Source organism: Acipenser ruthenus, chromosome 24, assembly GCF_902713425.1.
Source record: "Acipenser ruthenus chromosome 24, fAciRut3.2 maternal haplotype, whole genome shotgun sequence".
In the NCBI taxonomy this organism is placed as follows: domain Eukaryota; kingdom Metazoa; phylum Chordata; class Actinopteri; order Acipenseriformes; family Acipenseridae; genus Acipenser; species Acipenser ruthenus.
In genome coordinates this window covers 29473091-29492655 of record NC_081212.1, presented here as the reverse complement: position 1 = coordinate 29492655, position 19565 = coordinate 29473091, and the positions used below count along the sequence as shown (strand labels likewise).

The 19565-nt window shown below is 43.6% G+C and overlaps 1 protein-coding gene across 11 annotated transcripts in view; it reads left to right on the top strand.

Moving 5' to 3' along the window:
• LOC117427978 (myocyte-specific enhancer factor 2A-like) overlaps positions 1–17571 on the top strand; it is a 100635-nt gene extending 83064 nt beyond the window's left edge. For 5 of the 11 annotated variants that reach the window (XM_058999197.1, XM_058999196.1, XM_058999203.1 and 2 more), the window contains 5 exons: positions 4499–4683; positions 7168–7227; positions 11205–11328; positions 12631–12757; positions 13349–17571. In XM_058999197.1, coding sequence (XP_058855180.1) covers positions 4499–4683; positions 7168–7227; positions 11205–11328; positions 12631–12757; positions 13349–13673 — 821 coding nt within the window. In that variant the 3' untranslated portion in view covers positions 13674–17571. The remainder of the gene's footprint in view (positions 1–4498; positions 4684–7167; positions 7228–11204; positions 11329–12630; positions 12758–13348) is intronic. The other 6 variants (XM_058999199.1, XM_058999205.1, XM_058999204.1 and 3 more) reach the window with 2 other exon arrangements.
• The last annotated feature ends 1994 nt before the right edge of the window (positions 17572–19565 follow it).

Here is a 19565-nt window from a genome sequence, read left to right as displayed (position 1 = left end):
GTGACCTGGACATTTACACAGGCTGTGTTTTACAGATGTATATGAATTAATTGAAGCTGGATTTTGTAACATCCCGTGACACATTGTAAATGAGATTTAGTTTCGTATGAGCTGTCCAAGTAAAATAAGAATTAATAAACCTGGCGAGCTAACCCAGTATTAGTCTCCAGCCAGGACAACACGAGCTAGCTGCATCATAACTGCTCTGCCCTTTTTAATGAAATTTATTATTAGAAGATGATTATTTTCTTCATATCGTTTTGCACTATAATGTGTGCCTGGTCACGCAGCTTGAAACACAGTCACACGTTCCAGATCCTTATTCAATAGTTTGACGTCCCAAATACAGTCTCACCAGAGCAAGCCCTGTAGGTGGCAGCTGCTGACATTCTGCTGTCGGAAACCATCCGCAAAGTGCTGCCAGATGATCCGGATTGTATTGAGGCACAAGAACAGTATACTGAAGCACAGTGCTGTGTATTAAACATTTATCATTTAAGGAAAACAATAAGTATGATTTTCATGATGAATGTTAGTAGATAATATACACACTTTGTATTCAAGTCCTGGTAAAAAATAATATAAAATCCTGCTTCATACATTTCTTTGGCAAAGCTATATTTTAGTATGTAACGCTCTTTCAAAAGCTATTGCATTATTCAATGTGCTCTCTTTTAAAAACGTATGTCACTTTTTACATTTTTTTTTAAATATCCATTTTTAAAATGAATTGCAAAGAGCAGATTCATTTTTCATTATTGACTCTCGTCGTAAGAAAATTCTGCAACTCTTATCTCTACAGTATGTGAGCAAGCATTTGAAGTGATGTCATGTGGTGACGTCTAAACTATTCTTTGTGTTCCCATCCGATGAAGGCTTTGCTGCCTGTGGCACCAGGATGGAACTGCTGACTTCTGTCCTTGCAGAATCTGTGCACCTTGGTATCTGTGCTGTCCAGTCTTGGATAATCCTCAGTGTAAAGGCTTGGGGCAGGGGGAGGGTTGATGGTCTTCACCGGGGTGCTTGCGTCTCTCTCCAGGTCCAGGGCTGCAGTGTGCTCCAGTACCAGCCTGTACACTCAGCAGTGCGGCTGCACTCTCTGAGGCTCCTTTGCCAGGTTTCACTTTGGACGGCTGCCATGCAATGACATCATGTTCCTCTGATCATTATCAGCCTGAGAGCCTCCTGCAGTAATGTCAAGCTCTTAGCACCCTCTCCTTCCTTCTCTTTGCAATTTTATTTTGTTTGGGCTCTGCTAGGGGCAGATATTTTGCTTCGCTTATTTTATTCTTAAATCAAAACATAAGAATTCTAGGGTAACTGTGCTGCCTAGTTACCTTATTTGAACTTGGATTCATTGTATTATGGGACTTGGGGATCATGTAGTACAGGAGATCTTGTTTGCCTGTTTAAACGGTTTGTTTTTTGAACGAGGCAAGCCTTCCATTTCTTGAGTAATTTGAATAGTTCTTTTTTTAAAATCTGTGTTTATTTAATGCACACCTTAGTGAATACTAGTGTTTGTTTCTTTTATCTCAGAAGAATAACAAAAACTATGTTATATAAAACTATATAGAAATATTCACCAGGTTCAAGCCCCTACTTGCCTCACCACAACTTATCCCTTTACTTCATGCGCTCTCCACTGAATTCAGTCTTCCACATGCACTGTGGGTGTGTGTGAGTGCATGTTTGGGAAACTTGTATTTATACTGTATGCAAAGGGTTAACAGTTTGTCCTTTTTCCTTTTGATCCTCCCTAAGCACTGACTAAGCTGCTTCCTTGCACTCTGTAACTGATAGTTCCTAAAAGCCAGATAATGATTACATCCAGGACAGGAAGTGAAGCTGTAACATTTAAATGGAGGGCAGCAGAAGAGATTAATACCAGCGTTAACAGTTGCATATTATCATATTAGTGCACTTTAACATTGCAGCAATGTGCTTCAAGGTAACAAGCTTCAATTATTTGAAGCACCTTTTTTTAGACACTGCAGGGCCATGTCTCTCTGTTGGAGTAGCAGCAGGGTGCAGCTGTGTGGTACAGTCCTGTCCCAGTAGCTGAGTATGTTTGGCGTCTGGTTTGTCACAATTCGTAAGTGTTCCTTCATTAGTTGACTGTGACAGGGCAGATTACAGGGAACTGCCTGATGATGTCAGATGCTGTCAGTAAGAACACATTGGATAGGTCTGAAATCAAGCTGGGCACACGAAGTAGATGGTATTTATCCAATCCAGCACACAAATCAAGGGAGAGCCTGTGTGCCTGTGCAGAGATGTGCCATGCGCCACTGTCTGATTCACTGCTGTGTATAAAAGGTGCATGCTGTTGTACAATGCACATGTTATATAAACATTCCTCTGAGTCAGTTATGGGATGTGTCTGAGACTTCATTGTTTCGAGTGAAAAGCAATGTCAGGTAAGACTGAAGCACGAGGAGGTCAGGGGCTTGTCTGCGGGTCACCCAGTCACGCAGCTGCTGCTCTCCACCAGCTGAGCAGACTGCCTCCCTTTGACAGAACTGTGATTCAGTAACAGAGTTTCTCTCTGTTTTGTCTTTTTTCCATGTTGAGTTGGGCACAGGCGTTGCATTTTTGTGGGTTTAAAGCTGACAGGCGTGTTGTTTTTTTTTCTGTTCTCCATAGGTGAAAGATTAGGTTCTGCTTTGCTGAGATGAAAAAAGAACACAAAGTACAGTGATGGTGTTTTCTTAAGCCATTCCCGCGTTCCTAGACAGGCCTGGATATAAAGGAGAGATCTGTGCTATGCTTTAACTGTTGTAACAGATTATTGGGTATATTCAGTCAGTAGAGTGTCTTACTGAAGGAGTCTTCAACTTTACAGAATGGAATGCATTGTACATGAACAGCTTATATGGATTTTGAATCTGGCAGGCTGGCAATAAATGTTTGACATATAAAAACGTCTGCTAAAACAGAGAGAGGTGTGCAGATCGTGTTCTCCCCTGGTTTGCCAGGAGATATGTAACCCTTAATAGTGCAGAACATGAAGTTGTGAGTTCAGCCCAGAGAGAGAGAGAGAGAGATGACTTGTGACCCGCAATTTGGGAGACTGGAATGTTCTCTCAACCCCTTGGCAGCCAAAACATCTTCTTCTGTCCGACTCCAAAGGCTGCAGGAAATGACTGCATTGGGAGGGGATGAAAAAACCCTTCAGATTTAACTCTGTATGAATGTAGAGGACAGACTGTGTACAGGATTGAGAAAACAGCACACCTGCACAGCTTCTCTGTGTAGACCACGTTTAAAGGACATTTAAAGGAATGCTGGCTTATTAGACTTGAAGAAGCCTTTGAAGACCATAGACCATTCACCAGTTCATCTGTTTTTGTCTTTATAGATATGGGTAGAGAAGGAGGAGGCGTGGTGGGGGGTTGTTTTCTTGTTATTTTAAGATGCAGAGCATATTTTGTAGATATTAGTATTAAGAACATGCATATTGTTTTTTAGGTAAGTGGGCTAGCTCATGAAAAGGCACTTTTTGCTTGTTTTGTGGGTGTTAAAGCATGTTTAAGATCCTGCTTCTCTGGTTTTACATTCCCTTCTACTCGGCTGCTGGATTTCGAGCAGCAACAGCAAGGGAAACGGAAGGAGTCCGTTCATAATGAATGCAGCGTACAGCCAGCGCAGCCTGGAGGAACTTCAAACAATACGAGCAAACAGATGGCGACACAACACCTTTTTATCTAAGTAACTGTAGGGGTGACGGAGTGCTGTCTGGCACTTCACCAGGCATTCACAGAGCCCTATTAACACTTGTAATAAAAACAGAGGATATGGCATCAGGACTGTGATGACGAGGCAGCTTCCCTCCGAGAGCCTTCGCTGCAGCTGCATGAAAAACAATACTCTCCACTTAGGGTTAAACCCAAAGAAAAACAAATGACCTTTCAATAGAATTGCATTTAATACGTATAGATTTTAAACAATCCTTCATTCAATTTCAATTGAAATATGCCATTGTCTGGTTTTAGAACTGTTAGCACCTGTTGTGCTGGTGGTTTTAGAGGTTAACATTGCTGTGTATTTCTACTGTCAGATGCAATACACACCTATAGACACTTATACATAACCTTATGAAATGTTTACCATAGTGAAAGTGCAACATTACAGTGGTAAGCTTTTATAAGGGTGCACATGTACATGTTGTACACAAGCAGGCATATGTGTGCATACCTGCAGTGTCTCTGAAACGTGCTGCTTGCTCCCTCCACATTAAACTGAGATAGGTTCCTGACTGTATTCCCCTGAAGAAATTTCAAATGGCCCCTTTGAAAAGTATGTTCAGTATTGCACAGGTCCTGGGCGTTTGTACAAGAGGTATAAACGTGGTCTGAAACTGAAACACTAAAGACAAAAACCCCTTGAGTCCAGAGGAATAAAGTACCAGTAGCATCTGCCTCATTAGCAAGGCTCCAGAACTGTGGATGCACTGCAGGTTAGTTGCTAAGTGTGCTTCTCGATTCTGTTTCCGCAGGTAACGGCTATGTGAACTCGCGTGGCTCTCCCGGCCTCATGGGCAGCCCGAGCGGGAACGGGCTTGGCAAGGTTATGCCCGCAAAGTCTCCGCCCCCTCCCGGGGGGAACCTGGGCATGGGCAGCCGCAAGCCGGACCTGCATGTGGTCATCCCTCCGTCCAGCAAGGGCATGATGCCCCCACTGGTGAGTGTGGGAGCACCAGCCTCCACGCCGGCCCCTCACACTGGCTTGATAACACTTTAAAGCTGAAGCCGTACCTGCTGTTGTTTTAGAACTACTCCTGCTTGTTCCGGCGTTGCCTGGAAGGGTTTCTTCCTGGCGCAGCTGGAGTCACTTCAACCCCCTTGATTGGAATTTGCTGCTGCTGCTGCTTTGCATGTGAAATGTCACCAATAGCAATGTGTTGGGGGCCCAGGTGCTTTACCAGTCACTTATTACAATTTAAATATGAGGGTTTGTCTAATTGTTGTAATTTAAAGTGGCAGGATAGCAGACCACATTTAACTGTCCAGGCTGCTTACGATCATCATGTTCTTCCTCTTCTCCCGGGTGCTGGTGGTTCATTTGGTAGTGTGCTCGCCTCTGGGATGCAAAGCCTCAAAGTCATTGAAGCTAACACAAGAGTTCCAGAACATTTCTCTGCCATGCACATCTGTTCATTTTACAGGGTCTCAAATGTGCAGAGTTGAAAGAAACAAATGTTATAGCAAACATGTAAATCTTCATTTTAAAACACGATAAAGGGTACTACACTAGGTTAAAGACATCTCTGTCTGGAAGCCATGCTTTTAGACTGTCTTGTACTTCCTGGGTCACCTGCAGAGTGAGATTATCCCCAGCCCATTCACTGGCCTCCTTCCTGTCAATAGCCAGTCAGCTGCTTCCCCTGTACTTGCATGCTTTCAGCCAGTAACATGCTGAGACCCAGAAGACACTGCTGAGGTGAGATGACCCGGGAGCAGAAGTGCAGATAGCCCAAGAATAAGGCATAGAAACTGGGCTTCCTTTAAGCTAAATATCATGTAATACATTCAAATACATGTGTGCTATAGCATGTGCTTCTTTTAAAACTGCACCTTGGACAGATTATTGGGATTGTTTTGTCAGCTGCAATGACTTTTTAATTTGCATCGTTTGGGTATGAATATGGCAGATGCACTGTTTAACAAAGACTAATGCAGCATAAATAATACATAATGCCATAATAAAACAATAGACAGAATCTACAGAATTGGATTATGTATGAATATAAAGCATGAAAGCTGTCACTGGAAATAGACTCAGTGTTCAGATTCAAGTGCATTACAGCTTACTGTACACGGTGATACTGTACATGCAGCCTTACTGTATGTGGCACCTCATTAAACCTCAAAGAGGAAAATACATTTAATACAAGGGCCTCTTGTCAGAACTGAAGCAAAAACAGCCTGACACTTAAGATGGATTGCGCTCGTAATCATTGTGGATGGAGCGGAAGTGTCTTAAACTAAAATAATAAAGTGGATTACAACGTCCTTCGTGATTGCCAGCCTTCATCAAGCAAGCAACAATATTAAAACACAGCCGTGCTGACGCAAATAAAAACGCCACTGTCAGTGTGCAATTGGTGTCGCAGTTAGACGGGGGTGATTATTTTTAGCTGCATGTACAGTATGTAGTTATTTCTGCTCCTGCTGTTTTAAGCTTTTATGAAACTGCTACTAGTGCAGCCTTAAAATATTATTATTAAAAGGGGAAGGAAATGTGAGGTGATCCAGCGCTGTCTGTCAAAGTGAGAGCATGTTGACAGCCTTTCATTAGGTCATGATGGTATTAAATTAACCATGTCGAACTCTGGCAGAATCGGATGACTAGTTATTAGGAACCTGAAAAGTTAGCTAGATAATATCTTGTCACCTTGTCATGTCTGCTTCACCTTATTCCCTCTCAGTGTGGGTATTAAGAACAGTCCCAGACTGTCTCCAGCCTTATAAGAGGGTGACAGACGTATTTATGCAGCAGTGCAGATCCATACCAAGACGCTACCCGCAGATCTCTTCACTCCCCTGCAATATTGCAGCATAACCTGCTGGTGCTGGGTGTACCGGGTACACAATGATCCCTAAAGGAAGGAGAACTTGCTGCAGCTGCACAATTTCTAATCCCTGGCAGCTGTGGGTCGATCTGTTGTGTTTTCAGACAGTATCCGAGGGAGTCCAATGAAAAGCCAGCCTAGTTTGAAATCTTTAACGTCAGCAGAATAAACCCATGCGAGATGCCCCATTAGAGTGAGTGGTGGTATTGGTAATTTGAGTGGCAGGGTACTGAATCAGTCCTGCCGTTGGCATGACTGTTAAACTTATTGCAATGTTCATTTGAGTTTACATGCAGTGGATCTTTGCTTCTCTCTCCTTTCCCCCCTGTGGTTCAGGAGCACTTGCACAGTATCACCCCTTGTCTTTGTATCAGGGGCACTGGTTGAACAAGCTCTGGTCCTTCCATTGCTTTATTACTGACCACCTATGATGTTCGAGGCGTGCTGCCTCCTTAGCCCAGGGCAGCCGAGCTGCTCTCTAGTGGACGCCCAGCCTGGAGGAACCCTGGCCTGTCACATCCTGCTTTGGTTCTCTAATGCGCCTGACCTTTGTAACTGTGCTGTTTTCTTCTCTTGTTTTCTGCGGAGAGCAGTCGGAGGAGGAGGAAATGGATTTGGTGAGTCTGGAAAGCGCTTGGAGAGAGAGAGAGAATGTGAGACATAAATATTGTTACAAAGGCACTGTTCCCTCTATTAAATACATATATAGATAGCAGAAGATACATAATACATAGCCAGGAGTGGACCAAGCAGCCTGGTTTTTATTTGATTTTTCGACACAAACGTGTCTTCATCAGGTTCACATTATTAAAACTGAATGTTTGGCTCAAAGACTCTTTAACTTTTGTATTACCGTAGAGACTCTACCTTCACTACACACTATTACCTTATACTGGTCAGCACCTCTTCCTTCAATATTAAGCGTTGCAGTGCACAAATGTCTCTCTTGTTTTATATATATAATGTGTTAGTTTGAAACCTGAACTCAACATGCCCCTCGCTAGGTGCAGAAAAGCATGTGGCTGAATTTGGAACAGGCTCTGAAGGAGGGAGCCTGCCACTAGTGGGGAAGGACAGTAATAAAAAACAAACAAAAAAAACATAGTAAATTACTTCTATTTGTATCTCTTTGACAGCCGCTATTATGTATGTATGTGTGTGTTATGTTAAATAGAGAGGAACAGTGACTACAGTGCTTAAATTATAATGCCTTGAACCAGAGTAACTAGCCGGCATGTACTAAATAAAGGAAACAGTAACAACAGGTACAGTTTTGAATGGCTTTCAGTTTGTCTGCTTGTATTCCCACAGTGTTCAGCAGCACAGGGTTAGAATAACAGAGGAGCAGCATGCCAGAGCTACGCAGCAGCCTTCACTCTCATTCTGCTGGGCTCTTTACATTGATTTGTGGCTCTTTGGACAAGCCCTTGTTTTAAACTTACAGGCTGGGCTAAAATGAATCCTGGCCGAAACACACAGCAGGGATAGAAACAAGACTCCTATTGGATAGGAGTGTCACCTATTCCAGGTTATACTAGGACCGTCATCAGCCCATTCCAGTTTATACCAGGAGCTCCATCAGCCCATGTGTAGGTTATACCAGGAGCTTTATCAGCCCATTCCAGGTTATACTAGGAGCTCCATCAGCCCATTCCAGGTTATACTAGGAGCTCCATCAGCCCATTCCAGGTTATACTAGGAGCTCCATCAGCCCATTCCAGGTTATACTAGGAGCTCCATCAGCCCATTCCAGGTTATACTAGGAGCTCCATCAGCCCATTCCAGGTTATACTAGGAGCTCCATCAGCCCATTCCAGGTTATACTAGGAGCTCCATCAGCCCATTCCAGGTTATACTAGGAGCTCCATCAGCCCATTCCAGGTTATACTAGGAGCTCCATCAGCCCATGTGTAGGTTATACTAGGAGCTCCATCAGCCCATTCCAGGTTATACTAGGAGCGCCATCAGCCCATTCCAGGTTATACTAGGAGCTCCATCAGCCCATTCCAGGTTATACTAGGAGCTCCATCAGCCCATTCCAGGTTATACTAGGAGCTCCATCAGCCCATTCCAGGTTATACTAGGAGCTCCATCAGCCCATTCCAGGTTATACTAGGAGCGTCATCAGCCCATTCCAGGTTATACTAGGAGCGTCATCAGCCCATTCCAGGTTATACTAGGAGCGCCATCAGCCCATTCCAGGTTATACTAGGAGCGTCATCAGCCCATTCCAGGTTATACCAGGAGCTCCATCAGCCCATTCCAGGTTATACTAGGAGCTCCATCAGCCCATGTGTATGGGTAACAACCTCAGGTGTGTCTGATTTCACTTATAGTAAAACCAGGAATGGATCAAACTGCTATACAGTGGGGGTCTTCTTGCCATCCCTGTACAGCCACCTCATACAGATGTTATTTGTAAACCGCTGCACTGTTTGTGTTGGTAAGCTGTCTCTCCAATACTGAGGAGAAACATGATACCATATGTGAAGTTCCTCAAAAAATACCACAAAAAGCTCTATTTCTCCTTTTACTTTTTTTTTTAAAGTGAAGGAGATGACTTCATATAGGGTGATGTCATCCTCCCTGGACTGAATGAGTTCATCTCTCCTGAGAGCGAGAACTGTGTCCGTGTGTGTGTGTGTGTGCGTCTGCATCTCTGTGTGAGTGTGTGTCTCTGTGTCTGTGTGTGTCTCTGTGTCTGTGTGTGCGTGCGTGCATGTGTGTGGGGAGGGGGAGCTCCCTGTTTCATGATAATGTACATTAGCTGTTCATTGATCCAAGCACAGCAATGCCAACTCTTACAGTAATGAAAACTATCAGCACGTAGAGCTTGGATTCTTTTCTGTATCATTTTATTGGGTTTATGCAGACAGCCAGACAGACTCACATGCACACAAAATGGGCTGTTCTACTCCAGCAGGAATCAGCAAGGAAATACAATGCAAGATCACACTGCAATTTACCTGTCAGGCAGTCTAAGCAACTGAGATTCCATAAGCACTGCAGTAGTGTTGCTGCTGTTCCTATGACTCTGGTTCAATGCTGTGATGTATTGCATGGATGTATGCTGACAGTGTGTGTCTGCATGCTGGGCTGGTTTGCACTCGGGGCTTCACTGTCTTACAGTAGATGTTGTATTGGTGCAGCCTGGTTCACAGTGTGCAGTAAAGCACCGGTGTGCTAATACATGATGTCAGAGAGCTGCGGGGATGAGGTATTAGCTTGCAGCGTGACACAGTTTTATAAGGGGCATGGCATCAAAGAACAGCTTAGTAGAGCTTTATAGACTTCCAATCCCACTAATGTCTGGCTAAAACAAACTCGGGCTGGATATAATGGGAAGCTATCACAAAGAGTTTCCCTGATCATCCATAATTGGACTCACCGACATCATACTTTCTGTCCTGTGCATAGTAATTTATAAATGTGAGGAGCATGATATATATATTCTGAGCTCTCTGAATTCCATCCTTATGCTCTCCGAATCAGATTCCAAGGGGAACCTGGATTTTAATACTCATTTTAAATTAGTGTCTTATTATCCAAATTAGTGTAATTTCAGAATTGGGATGCTCCAGTGTGGCGTGACCATGTCTTTCATAGCTTGGTATTTAAAGCAGATGTAAAATAATTTCCATATGAATAGTGTTAAATATACGAGTGGGCTGTTATTCAGCTGCACATGCTTCAAAGAGATGATGTGTGGCTCTACATCGATCTTGCTGTTCTATGAAACGGAATAATGATATAGAGTCACAGTGACACCCAGTGGCAGAATGGAGAAACACGCCATTGGATAAAAACCCCATATGAGAATCCCTGCTCTAGATCTGTTCAGTGGCAAAGAAACGTTTTATACTGGGGATATACAATAATGCGTTTGCCTTTTAGTTTATTGTCTAAAAGAATCTGTACATGTACTTCTATTGATTTCATTATCTTTTATTTTCTTTTTTGGCATCAGGAGAGATCTAGTTGGAACAGGCGGTTCAATGGAGATTCATTTCTAGGGATCGTCTTTCTATATTAACACGATTGTTTGTCTTTTTTCCCCCTTTCTGCGGTGCAGCTGGAAAGGTATCTGTGCACCACGTGTGTTTCAGGAATGGCAGGTGAAGGGGTTACCTGTAGAAAGGTATCTGTGCACCACGGTGTGTTTCAGGAATGGCAGGTGAAGGGGTTACCTGTAGAAAGGTATCTGTGCACCACGGTGTGTTTCAGGAATGGCAGGTGAAGGGGTTACCTGTAGAAAGGTATCTGTGCACCACGTGTGTTTCAGGAATGGCAGGTGAAGGGGTTACCTGTAGAAAGGTATCTGTGCACCACGTGTGTTTCAGGAATGGCAGGTGAAGGGGTTACCTGTAGAAAGGTATCTGTGCACCACGTGTGTTTCAGGAATGGCAGGTGAAGGGGTTACCTGTAGAAAGGTATCTGTGCACCACGTGTGTTTCAGGAATGGCAGGTGAAGGGGTTACCTGTAGAAAGGTATCTGTGCACCACGTGTGTTTCAGGAATGGCAGGTGAAGGGGTTACCTGTAGAAAGGTATCTGTGCACCACGTGTGTTTCAGGAATGGCAGGTGAAGGGGTTACCTGTAGTTGTCTAATCCCTATTTGTCCTTTTTCCAGAATGCCCAGAGGATAAGCAGCTCCCAATCGCAGCCGCTTGCCACCCCGGTGGTGTCAGTCACTACCCCCAGCCTGCCCCCTCAAGGCCTTGTCTACTCAGCCATGCCTACTGCATACAACACTGGTAAGGGTCTGCAGCCTCCTATTAGTGCTGCACCAGCCGCTTATTGCATCCCTAGGGTTGAGCTCTCCACACAAACCAGGTGCTGGCAGTCAAGCGAGGGTCATTGGTGTTGATTGGAAACATGGGTTTGTGATGATTGCTGCTTTCCTTAGACTCTCTGTGGATAACAGCAATCCACACAAAGTCAAGCAGCTGTTTCTTCACTCTGAATGGTGAATCAGCCCGATCAACACCAAGGACCCTCACCTGTGGAGAGCTTGACCCCAGTAATCGAGTAATCGGTTTGTGCGGCTCTACTCCCAGTGATGTACTGGATCAGGACAGTATGAGCTCTACTCCCAGTGATGTACTGGATCAGGACAGTATGAGCTCTAATCCTAGTGATGTACTGGGTCAGGACAGTATGAGCTCTACTCCCAGTGATGTACTGGATCAGGACAGTATGAGCTCTACTCCCAGTGATGTACTGGATCAGGACAGTATGAGCTCTACTCCCAGTGATGTACTGGACCAGGACAGTATGAGCTCTACTCCCAGTGATGTACTGGACCAGGACAGTATGAGCTCTACTCCCAGTGATGTACTGGATCAGGACAGTATGAGCTCTACTCCCAGTGATGTACTGGATCAGGACAGTATGAGCTCTACTCCCAGTGATGTACTGGATCAGGACAGTATGAGCTCTACTCCCAGTGATGTACTGGATCAGGACAGTATGAGCTCTACTCCCAGTGATGTACTGGATCAGGACAGTATGAGCTCTACTCCCAGTGATGTACTGGATCAGGACAGTATGAGCTCTACTCCCAGTGATGTACTGGATCAGGACAGTATGAGCTCTACTCCCAGTGATGTACTGGATCAGGACAGTATGAGCTCTACTCCCAGTGATGTACTGGATCAGGACAGAATGTGCTCTACTCCCAGTGATGTACTGGATCAGGACAGTATGAGCTCTACTCCCAGTGATGTACTGGATCAGGACAGTATGAGCTCTACTCCCAGTGATGTACTGGATCAGGACAGAATGTCTTAGTCAGGATTAGTTATCTAAAAGTTTCAGTAAAACTAAAGAAATGTTGTATTTTATTTAAACGGAGGGCTGGTTATTAATGATATGGTACCATACCACCACCCCGAAAATGAATGCTCCGTCTCAGACTTCTTCTTTATGCGGTTGATTAGAAATGTAATCAAGAGGTTGATAAATCAGCCAGCGCAGAGGTAAAGAGCACCACATTCACGCCTGTTCACTGAAGTGCCTTTGAAGATTAAGAGAAAGATGTCCTTGTTGTTTTTCAGATTACTCGCTGAGCAGTGCAGACCTGTCTGTCTTGCAGGGGTTCAGCTCCCCGGTGGGGCTGTCTCTCAACTCTGTCTCCTCCTGGCAGCACCACCACCTGGGACAGGCGACTCTCAGCTCACTGGCGTAAGTACTGAAGCACTGGAGTTCCCAGCCACTGCTTCCAGCGGCTCTCTGTAGGGCAGCCTGCTATTGTACAGCAAAGCAAGAAAGAAACGGTCTGCTCCTCATTGCATAAAGAAAGACTACGAGCCGGGAACAAACTTTACTGCACATGTGCTGTTGCAGTGAGACGTTTTCAAACTCCGCCACTGTAATACTGCATGTTAACTCGTTGTGAATCTAATGACTGCTGTTTCTCAGGATAGTAACAATAATAAAATAAACAATGCAACAATTGCAAATAGAAGAGCAAAGGCATTCTTGGAAGTTGGGCCTGATATAACAGAAATGGATATAAGACTCCCACTGCATAGCAGCTTGATCCATTCCTGGTTTCACTATGAGTTGAATCAGACACACCTGAGCTTGTTACCTATACACTGCATCTAATCAAGCTTGTAATAAAACCTGGAATGAGTGAAACTGCTATGCAATGGGAGTCTTATTTTCATCTTATAAGAATGATGAGCAATAATATGTCATGTTTCTATTGTGACTCACTCCTGTATAAATAAGTGTTTCTTAAACTGAAAAACGAATACATCTTCCCCGCAGGTCTGGCAGCCACTTACCTCAGGGTTCCAACCTCTCCATCAACACCAACCAGAACATCAACATCAAGTCTGAGCCCATCTCACCCCCTCGGGACCGCGTCCCCCCGTCGGGCTTCGGGCCGCAGCCGCCCCCGTCGCGCCAGGACATGGGCCGCTCACCTGCCGACAGCCTCAGCTCCTCCAGCAGCTCGTACGACGGCAGCGACCGTGAGGACCTGCGCACCGACTTCCAGCCGTCAATGGGGCTGGGGAGGCCTCCTGCTGGCGGGGAGGACCGAGAGAGCCCCTCAGTGAAGCGCATGCGCATGGAGAACTGGGTGACATAAAACCCAGGAGCTGTCCCGCTGCTCCATACGCTGCTCACAGTCAAGATGGGGAGGGGGGGAGGGGTTTCAGGGGCTTTATCTTATTTTATAACTCGAGAGAGAGAGAGAGAGAGGGAGAGAGGGAGAGGGAGAGCCAAAGCCAGAGCGAGAGGGAGATGGAGAGGGAGAGGGAGAGGGAGAAGGAGAGGGAGAGGGAAAATGTCCTGACATATCTAAATTAATTTACACACACACACACACCAAAAAATGCAGAGTAGATGAAATTATACATGGAGTGATATACAAATGTTATCAGGTACTTGGTGCAAATTAATCGTACATTTGCAGAAGTCCCACATTAATTAAAAAAAAAACAAGTAAACAAAACAAGCTCGACCATTGTAGTCACTGGTGCAGTCTGACACTTACCTGTTCTTGCTGTTTTTATATTATTTCTATCAGCTGTTTGCAAGAGAAACCAACACACAGGGAAGAATAGGCACACCCACAATCTGATTGCTCTTGCTTGCTGAAACCAACAGTGGGGTCACCCTGCTAAATTTGGTGCTGTCCCAAAATTTGTTTTAGAAAGGAAAGTTATACATTTGGTATTTTGTAGTAATGCTTTGAGGTGTGGAGCTACCAAAAGGACTAGACGGGATTGAGCAATACTGTACATAGAAGATAAAGAGGATTAGGAGGTTCATTTCCCTAAAAGGAATGGGTTTCCTCAGTTTGGATATAGCTGGTGTTGCCGTGTTTTGGGGATGCATGTGCAAAAGAATAAAACGAATACGTGCTTCATCCAGTCAGAGAAAGATGCACAAGGAAGCGGCATGAGTCAAATGAATATATTAGCTTAGGAAAATAAAGCATTAAGAGAAATAATATATTGAGTTATAATTGGAAATAGGGTTGAAAAAGAAGTTCATACCTTAAAATGATATTTAAAAAAAAAATGAAATAATGAGACATATATTTTTATTAAATGAGACCTACAGTGGTAGCTCCCATTTGAATTGATAACAATACATACATACATACATATATATATCTATATATATAAATTGAAATACTTCTAAACACTTTCAGCTAGGAATTATTTATACAAGCCAAAGCTGTATGTTGATGTTTTTATTTTCTAGGTATGGGTTTTAATTTGTTATTTGGAACTTCTCTTTTTTTTCATTTTCTTTTAAAGGAAAAACTAAAAAACTAAATGCAAGCAAGACCTTGAAACGAAGACAAAAGCCATGAGCACTCGCTGTTCTGTTTGTAAATTTGAGCCAAACGTTTTTTTGTTTGTGTACATAGCAACTTTAATATATATCACCTTTGGTGTAAGTACGTATGTATTGTACCTTCACCAGAAAAAAAAAAAAAAAAAGTCTATTTTTGTGGATTAGCGCCAAGTTGACAAGGCGACGTCCTTATTAAGTAGAGTATTCACTGGTTAATATTTACTATTTTGTTAAATATGCTGTACTTTCTTCAAATTTGAATTCTTCTTCTTATTGTTAATATCCAGAGTTTTCAGAGGGTAGTTTCTGGGTCGTTCTCCCTTTAATGGTGGTGAATGTGTGTCCTTTAAAATTTGTAAAACAGTGCTGTATGGTAAAGCTTCACTGTATCTTTTTGTAAAGAAAAAAAAATACAAAGCAAAAAGAAAATCTGGTTCCAGTTCTAACTGTGGAATTCTGTCGTGTGTGTGTGTGTGTATATATATATGTGTGTGTATATATAATATACACACACACACACACACACAGTCGCTGGAGCATTGAGATGAAGCTGCTGAACAAGCTGTCTACTTTAAAACCTTGAATAATCCTTTTATTGAAAAAAAAAAACTTTTTTGTTTACAGTTTTAACTATTTAATTACAATATTTTACATCTTTTGCTCCTGTCTTTTTATAAATAAATAAATAAATAATCAAGTCCCTTTTAAGGTGATAAAGTAGCAGCAACTTCAGTAGCAAAAAAATTAAAAAGAAATGTGAATTCATTTCTGGATTTCGCATGCACCTGTACATGAGGTTTGCTGTACAACTTTTTGAAGGAGTTTCCCCTTTGCATTTGCTGTCTATTTCCTTGTGTGCCTTTTTCAAGATCCATAGGCATCGCTCCTCCCAGCCACTGAACGTGACTCTAAACTAATAATCTATGCAGTGTCTGGATAGTGCACTAAAGACCATCCATTTCCCAAACAATTACACTGTAGTGTAGAAGAACACACACTGCTAATCATCACATCAAGGACACCCTCACACACACAGCACTGTAGTGTAGAACACACACCTCTAATCATCACATCAAGGACACCCTCACACACACAGCACTGTAGTGTAGAACACACACCTCTAATCATCACATCAAGGACACCCTCACACACACAGCACTGTAGTGTAGAACACACACCTCTAATCATCACATCAAGGACACCCTCACACACACAGCACTGTAGTGTAGAACACACACCTCTAATCATCACATCAAGGACACCCTCACACACACAGCACTGTAGTGTAGAACACACACCTCTAATCATCACATCAAGGACACCCTCACACACACAGCACTGTAGTGTAGAACACACACCTCTAATCATCACATCAAGGACACCCTCACACACACAGCACTGTAGTGTAGAACACACACTGCTAATCATCACATCAAGGACACCCTCACACACACATCACATCATTCCAAGTTTACTCAGTTCTTAGTGAATTGATATTATGACTGTTAACACTGAAGTGCTCACCAGTGTTTATTGGACTGGGATGCCCGCAGATGTAGTTTTGAACTGCAATCGATGTCAGCCACTGCACCAGTTAAGCACAAGAAACACTAACCTATGGCATACCTTGCAAAATCGTTTCAAGGGCTTTCTGAATGGGTTTGCTGGAAAGCTGTGTTTTAGCCATTTCGTTTGCCCTCTATTATCCCTTTGGCAGCCTAAACACATGTACAGTATAGCCTCTTGAAATATGCAGTGCCCCAGTAATACTGTTCTTTATAGTCCTTCAAGCTGCAGAGCTCTGCTTGTTACTGCAGCTTCAATTAAAGCTGACTGTTGCTCAGGATTGTGGAACTGCCTTTAATTTCATGCAGTTCCACCAGCAAACTGTCCTCAGCTTATACAGCACTCAAGCTTATGCCAGACCTCACTGTTGGAACATATGTACAGTTAGCATTTAAAAAAAGAGAAAACCCATCTATGATACAAGCTTCAAAAACAGCAACTGAATTGCAATAAGGGTTTCTAATGGACAAGGCAGCCCCTGTTAAAGCCAGTTTTTAGATATATTGTAATAGTGACCTATTTACTCAAGGATCTGATAAGTGCACAGAATACAGGTAGCTCTCCCCCTTCCCTTCTTACTGTGTTGTGTGCACACAAGAAATACATAGTAAATATAAAGAAATATATTGAGATATATAACTAAAGCTCCTTGGGTCTGGATGCTATTTATGGAAAAATAAAAAGTGCATAAAACAATGAATGTGAAAGAAAGGGATTTGAAAAAAAGAGCCGTTTGTAGAAAACTTTCTTCACTTTGCTGTGCAAGAGTACACTGCTTTGCTTCTGGGTTTTTTCAAACAGAACTGTGTATTTGGTAATTGTTTGTAGTTAATAGTTCACTCAGAAAGCTGTTTGCGGTTTGAAGGTTCAGACCGTTTGGCGGCACAAGCTGGACTTTGTTGCCATGGAGATGAAACAAGACGTTTCAGAATCAAGAGAGAATATTAAGTTAACCTGCGTTTTATTTTCCCTGAATGTGTTGTTTTATCTTCATTATACAATAAATATTCTAGTGAACTTTTTATCGAATGACTTAAGATATTATGCTAGAGATTGTTGTACAAATTTGTATCCTGCATTCACTAAGTAAAGATATTGGCTTTTATTGTGTACTTGGGGCTCCCTTCAATTATTCACAGCACCATGGATTCATGTATGATATACCCAAGGTGATCATTAGGAGTAAGACATAACCAATATCTCACCTGTAATGTTCAATTTAAAAACAGCCCTATAGCTTTGACCATTGGATACCTGAGCGCCAGCTACATGAGCCATAAAGGATGGGAGGGGAGGGGAAGTGATGGGATGGGATGGGATGGGATGGGAGGGGAGGGGAGGGGAAGTGAGAGGAGGGGATGGGATGGGATAGGAGGGGAGGGGAGGGGAGGGGAGGGGAAGTGAGAGGAAGGGATGGGATGGGAGGGAAGGGTCACTCGCAACACATGCGCACACAACACCCGAAACCCTATTAACACAGTAACACCCGGATATCAAGTAGTGTCACATTCCGCACCCCCAGAGCCAGACTTCTGCAAATAGATTGAATTGTGTGGGGCTGGCTCTGTGGGAGGGGCTGGGATTTGATTGACAGTGGTGTATGAAAAGGTGTATTACCTTCCAGGATGAGTCAGCTGCATTTGGGGTGGGGCGGGGGGGTTGAGTTGAGTAAATCTCAGTCAATGAAGTGCTGCTGCTGCTTAGCAGGACGGGACAAAACATTAATTTAAACTGCAATACAAAAGGAATGCAGATTGATAGTTTCGACTAAGATTAAAAAGGGAATGCATTTTCTCCAAAATCCATTTAGCAGCTTGTGAAGACGATGCCCTCTTGTTCCAGATCATGGCAGTTCATCGGTGTCTTTTTTGGTGGAGCCCAGCAGCAGCAAAAGCTGCCAGGGGGTGTGGTGCTGTGGGCTGATCATTGACCAGCACTGGCTGTGAATGGAATAATATCTGAGGATGCTTATACTCCAGGGCTTCCAGCGTGCATGGAACCCATCAAACCTGCATACCCAATCCTACACTGTAGTAGTTTGGGTGATTAAACTAGGAGGTGTGTGTATCTTCTGCATAAGTGCAGTCTAGGTCCCTGCTCCACAAAGTCCTGCAGTGCATTACCTGCAGTATAATGAAATACCAAGTCCCCTTCAATGGAGACGAGGACTGAGGCTCCCATGCCTGTGCTGTCTTTTGATTTGTATTACTGAGCACCAGGGCAGGTTCTGCAGGGGTATTAGCATTGCCTTGAGCACCAGGGCAGGTTCTGCAGGGGTATTAGCATTGCCTTGAGCACCAGGGCAGGTTCTGCAGGGGTATTAGCATTGCCATGAGCACCAGGGCAGGTTCTGCAGGGGTATTAGCATTGCCTTGAGCACCAGGGCAGGTTCTGCAGGGGTATTAGCATTGCCTTGAGCACCAGGGCAGGTTCTGCAGGGGTATTAGCATTGCCTTGAGCACCAGGGCAGGTTCTGCAGGGGTATTAGCATTGCCTTTCTGCATGGGGCACAACTCTTGTGCACAAAGACGTGCCAATTTAAAATTGTACTACATTCTTTTGAACACATGAAACATTCTCGTTGCCCAAACCCTAACCCTAACCAAGAACTGATTTCAATGTTAAGCTCAGTATTCGAATTGTCTCAACTGACCCATCTTTCTACACCAGTGCCACAGTAACAATAGTTAGGAGTACATCAAAAGGCTTTTCCGAGAAGCACTTGTTTACTGTGTAATCGTGGGACAAATACACACCGACACTAGTTGTACATGTGGTTCCCATTATTAACCACCAGAGGGAGGCCTTGTCAAGCTGTGTGTTAACAGGAGACAGAAAGCGTGTGCGCAGGAGAATAACTAAATACACGTGTGTGGTGTTGCTTGAAGGTTTATGAGGGGAGCAAATTGTTTTGCAAATTGGTGCTTTTTCAACTGTTTTGAAAGTTTGAAATGTGACCAGAAATGCAGTTGTTCAGGAACAACACTGGGAGTCAAAGTTAGTTCTGTATTTAGGATTCCTGAGTCTGACGTCAAGAAACATGCGACGCAACAGCAGCCAGATCAGAAGCGCAGCTTGCATAAGGTCTATCAACACAGGCAGATCT